This window comes from Adelges cooleyi, unplaced genomic scaffold (assembly GCF_023614345.1).
Source record: "Adelges cooleyi isolate 19-005CV unplaced genomic scaffold, UGA_ACOO_1.1 ACOO_flye_CR_arks_rails_tigmint_CR_PRNA_21, whole genome shotgun sequence".
NCBI lineage: Eukaryota > Metazoa > Arthropoda > Insecta > Hemiptera > Adelgidae > Adelges > Adelges cooleyi.
In genome coordinates, this window is record NW_026095871.1 from 12638541 (window position 1) to 12644540 (window position 6000).

Genomic DNA, 6000 nt, shown 5'->3' on the forward strand with positions numbered 1-6000 from the left:
AAAAAGTACATGACACTATATGGTTCCTAGGCTATAATATCTAACCAAACTAATCGAAATATTTATGTTTTTAACTAGTAAAACATTATATATATATATATATATAGGGATTAGGGTGTGTATATCATGATGATCTAACAGAATTGTATATATTATACTAATTTGTCAAATAACGATGATACAGAATATATATATATATATATATATTATTTAAAGAAAAAAATCATTCAACTAGTATAACATTTAAATTATTGTACATGGTAAGTATGATCTATATTTAATAAACATTAACATTATTAGAAGATTTGACATTTGTGTCTCATAATATGTACATAGTAGTCTTGCCGTGGTACTTTATATATACTAGTAGTATATTAGTACTAATACCAACCTAACCTAACTATACCGAAATTGATACCATTTTTTGAGAATCCATTCCACCCATTTCCGAATCAAGTCATAAGTTCTAAAAACCCATCACCATTGACCAACACAACCCAATGTAGTTTAATTTCGTATGTTGTTCGGTTACGTATAGGCAATAATAAAATTGTGATAAAAATATAATTAAGTACCTAATAATAATAATAATAAATATTTTGAATACTGCCTTCATTTAATTTACTTATTAGTGTACACGCGGCCTATTTTTTCCTATATCCCGTTATATAATGAAGTTGGTTAAATTGTACACAATACAGGGGGTGTTTCACAAAGATATGACAAATGAAATAGCTTTTGTTCTAGTGAATATTTTCAAGATTATTTTTTTAAAATTAATTTACACTCATTTGCGCTATAAACACTTTTAATAGCGCAAATGAGTATAAAATATTAATTTAAAAAAAAATAGTCTTCAAAATATTCACTACAACAAAAATTATTTAATTTGTCATATCTTTCTGAAACACCTTGTATATAACACGGAGTTCTAAAAAAATAATGTTTACTGTTTATTTTTTTCAAAAACCCATTAAAATGCTTCACTACTGCACCGAGCTGCAAAGGCAAATGTGCGATTAATTGCTTTAGTGACCTATGAGTGAATTATTGGTATAGTACTATGGGATTGTCTCTTCTCTGAAAAGTGTAAGTTAATGTCCTTTAGTAGAGCTCGAATTACGATAAAATGTACTAATTATTAAGATAGTCTACCTCTGACACAGTTTCTTGCAGGGACAGATTTAGGTATAGGCTAACTACAATATACCAATGAGGAATCTACATGAAATTAATATCAATAATTAACTTGTGGTATTTTTTCCTTATAAACATATAAAATAAATAACATTCTGAACTTTTAAAGGGGCGGCGAAGAGCTGATAGGCTAGGGGCTCTGAAACTCTAAATAAGTCCCTGGGTTCTAGAAATCAATCATCAAGGGATTTTTCCATTAGTAAACAGAAAACAAAACACTACCTACAATTCTTAAGCTCGCACGAGGCAAGATTGATGCTTCACGTCTCATTGAACCTATAGATCAATTGTATTATTTTCGGATATCAAAAATAGTTTTACTTTTTACATATCAACTTCTCGTTAAAATTTCTTGAGTAAAAACGTTATACTTTGGTACATACGGCTACTAAATAGCGGCGCTGTTTTTAACTTATGACAATGGCGCATGGTGTCATGTGATATAAATATACAATGTATATAATTTACAAGATCACGTTGAGAAATGATTTTAATTGAACAACCTAAGCCATAAAACAATGGCGTTTTGTGACGGTATGCAAAACACCATGTGCTAATTGAATACCCATAAATAACCTCCCAGAGTTGCCGCGTGACTTCTGCCACCTTCTGACAGAGCAAAAGCCGTCCCTCAGCACCACACTGCCGCGCCGTGCCCGCATATCCACGGAAGGTGGTGGCGCCGTTGCAAATGCTATCACGTGTTCACGTTTATGAGGTGATGCCGTCGACGGTATATAACCGGCTCTTACACCGTCTAGGGGTCCAGTGTTCATTCCGATGTTGCCGATTGATCATAACAATTTCTTAGACATCAGTTAAAACGCGAAAAAAAAAACCATAACCGTAGTGCAATACTTTGATTTACCTTAAACTACACACTATCGTGTAGCGTCATTCGTAATAGACATGCCGTTTTTTAAGGACGACCCACTGAACGTGAAGTACAAGTACGCGGCCAGCCGTGTGCTCTACGACGACGAAGAAGCCCAGGACAATAGCAGCCTAGACAGCGACGAGGACGACGGTCCCACGGCCTGGGACGCGGAAAACGCGGGCAACAGCGACACAGACAGCGTAGGCTACAGCGGCGGCAGCAGCTCTAATGGTTCCAAGTCGGAATACCGTGGAGAGTACGGCGACGGTTCCACGGCCTGGGACACGGAGATGGCGGGCAACAGCGACACGGGCAGTGGCAGCGGCAGCGGCTCTAGCAGCAGTGGTTCCAAGTCGGTAGACTCCACGGGCAAAGGCAAGGGCAAGGAACGCGGCGCGGGCCGGGGCAAGTGGTTCAAGAAATTGCGGATGATCTTCGACGGGCTGCAGCTGGACGAGAAAAAGGAGAAACCGAGAAAAAAGGTCAAGTCCATCCTCCGGCCACCCGTCCGTTTCACTTACGTTACCGGCATGTCTGGCATCACGTCCAGAGTACCCGTCTTCAAAATGTGAGCTCGGCCTGCTGTTCTATCGCCTCTTCTTTGGAACACTATCGGACCTCGACTATCAGTTAAATACCGCCATTGCTTTTTTCACGAACACATAGTTCGTTATATACCATTTGACATTTCGTAACAGTTTTAAGAATCATTATAATTTCAACAAAAGTATCGTGAATTATTCAGTAATATAAACGTTTTAATTGATAATGCCCTTTCAAGTGAGTACATTAAACTCTGAATTAAATATATAGAGAGATTTTTAGTACTGAAGAATAAAAATTATAACATGTATCTTTATTTATTTTATAAACGTGTGTGTGTGTTTGAGGACGAATTTTAAAAATCATAAAACAGTATGACTTTCAAACAAATTTATACATTAGAAATTTCAAAGTGTGTTACCTACATTAAAACATTAAAAATATGTATAATTTATAAATATTTATTCAGATATGCCTATCTAAATAAAATGAATCTATTCTTTGTGTGAGTATGATATTATAATAATTTACATTTAAACACAATCAATAAACAATTAAAATATTATGTAAAATACGTGTCTTGTTTGTTCTTTTGTTATATTTCTTATTTTGTTTCATACGCCCTTTGGGCGTATGAATATATTTTTATATATTTATGTTCGTCAAAGTTGACTAATATTGGAATGAGTTTGTAAAACTCTAAGTGACCATTTTAAATGTTAAACATTTAATGGACCGACATTTAATTTGATAAAAATTATGGTTGTCAATGATTATCGTATTTGAAGCAGTATAAACATTATTTAATGAAGTACTATTGTCATCTACACGGTAAGCTCTTTAAAAAGGCAACGATGTAAGAATTCTGTATTTTTTTGCAGATAAATTTTACGAAATTAATCGGTAGATTTTTTTAATAAGAAAAATGTACGAGTACAAGTATATACATAATTATATGGATCAAAAATAAATTACATTATTTTTATTTTACAAAACGATAATAAAATTTAAAAGATCATGGACTTCATTAATTATTAAATTCAGATATTCTAGTTGTTTTTTTAAAAGTATACCTTATACATGGTTTAATTTTTATCAATTTTAATGTTTAAAATAATTTATAATAAAAAAAAAATTACGAGTTGAACTAGTGTTGACTTTAAAGGTATCCAAACTAGGTTATCGACCAATAAAGACTTTCAGCAAATTATTTATAATTTTATAAGTTAATTAAATCTAAATATTACCATTTACGTTTTAAAAGTTAATAGAGCACTGGAAAAAAATATAAAAATTTGAATATTGTCTAATAGTGTAAAAAAAACTACAAAATTACTAGAAGTATTGATCGCTTGACTACATAACCTAACCTAACCTTTTCTTTGCCTTGTAATTGCTCAGATCTGTGTCAAATTTAATATAATCTTTACATAAAAATACGATTAAACAAAACGACCCTAAAAAAGCGAACTGCTCATTTGTCAAGAAAAAAATGGTTTGTATTTTATGAATAGATACAATAAATTATTAAACTATACATTTCTTAAGCGAATTGTACATTCACGATGCTTACACAAAATCATCATCATGCTTACAGACGCTCAAGCATGCAACTACGCGTGTAGCTTCACCTTAACATACTATATTATAGCCCCTGTATTATACATAATAATATGGATACCGTACAGATGTATCATACAAAAAATAATCGCTTTGCTGCTCTAATGCTAACTATTATTTACTGAACTAAAATGAAATGCCTTACTTCAAGTATATTTTATTATTGTTATTATTATTTACTACATTCATATTTACAATGATACATAATATAACTATAACACAGTAGGAAACATGACCCTTATAAATATCACCACGAACCGAAACATAGAAATCTGTTCGAAAGCGAAATCCAAATAATTCAATGAATTACAGTTAAAAGATAATTTTTAAGAGAGCGTTAGGCTATACTTGGTTTTAAATAGTACGTAGAAAATTTGAGAAGGTCAGTAAAAATTTAATTTATTTTTGGCTGTTAGGGTAACTTCTTGGTTTTTATAATATTAATATGCTATATAAGACAACGATATGTTCTTCGCATTTGATGGTATTCTCAAGGTCATTCATAATATTTTAATCTACAGAAACACGTATGTTCTTAAATCTTTAGTATATAAATTTACTAACGACAATTAATTGAGATAGTGTTAGAATAATATAATGTGTATTGTTGTGTTATAGACATTAAACAGTACTTAAAGATGAATGATACTTATTGCATTTTTTGTGCTATACAATCTTACATAAAGAATTTGGAGGAATTGTTGTTTTTAGTTAAAACACTACACTCATTTACGTTAAAACGTCTTAAAGCTTTTTATATATCGAATCCTATAATAGACCCACGAAAGAACCTATTGTTTCTGCCCTTAATGATTTATTGGACTTGTGTAGAAGTCAGACTAAAATGAAGCCATTGGAATTTCATAAGCGTATACGCTTTGTAAGATAACATTAATTAACATACATGTATTAATTAGTTGGTTGACTTCCGTGCCTTTTGTTACAGTTAATGAGCATTGTAACCGTTAAACGACAATTATTGTATCAAATTAAGCTATATATATATATATATCAAAAACAAATGTCTAGTAAGTGTTATTACAACTGTTGCAAGGGCAATAAAGTTTATTTTGACCAGAGCGGTTTATAATGATACTACAATTTTTAATTAATAAATATATTGCTAAATGATAACCGTTTGGTCTTTTTTAATGTAAGGTTTGAACAGACGTTGGGCAGATGAGCCGCCTTGTCCCATCTGATTGATCAGTAATTTTAATGATTTATTCCAGGATTATTTATTACAATGACGAATTTGTACATAGATCTATTCACGATATAATAATGTACTACTTAAATTAGCCAACGGCTAGTATTATATTACGGTATTATAACTGTATTAGATAAATAATCACCAGCTAACAATAGACTGTTTTTTAAGTGAATAGAGTCCCGTTTTTCATCGATATTCAATGTTTATATACACTTGTTTCATTAATATAGCCTTTAGGGCATATAGATTAAATTAGTATTTAGTAAAAATAAAAAATACAACCTTGTTATTGAGTTCTTCGAACAAAATCCAATGAGTATTACTTCCTATAGGAGTTTAGAGATGAGGCGCAAGTGACATTGCTATTCACGTGAAACTCAAAAGACTTCACACGATCACCGTATGTCACAGGGAAACAGTTCCCACTTCCCTCTCATTGATTCAGTACGAACCATATAATCCTATGTTATGTACATTATAAATTGTCGTTTTATCGACTTGTTTCACTACTAATAAATTAAAAACAAATTTGTTTTGTTCAAAATTATAA

At 31.7% G+C, this 6000-nt stretch overlaps 1 protein-coding gene across 1 annotated transcript; it reads left to right on the forward strand.

Moving 5' to 3' along the window:
- Nucleotides 1-1954: 1954 nt before the first annotated feature.
- Nucleotides 1955-2919, forward strand: LOC126834731 (uncharacterized). Its single transcript, XM_050566866.1, has one exon. It carries the CDS (start codon nt 2107-2109, stop codon nt 2644-2646), a length of 540 nt encoding a protein of 179 aa, XP_050422823.1. The 5' UTR covers nt 1955-2106; the 3' UTR covers nt 2647-2919.
- Nucleotides 2920-6000: the final 3081 nt, after the last annotated feature.

Coding starts and splice junctions, on each gene's coding strand:
- LOC126834731 (XM_050566866.1), top strand. CDS start 2,107: ATGCCGTTTTTTAAGGACGACCCACTGAACGTGAAGTACAAGTACGCG.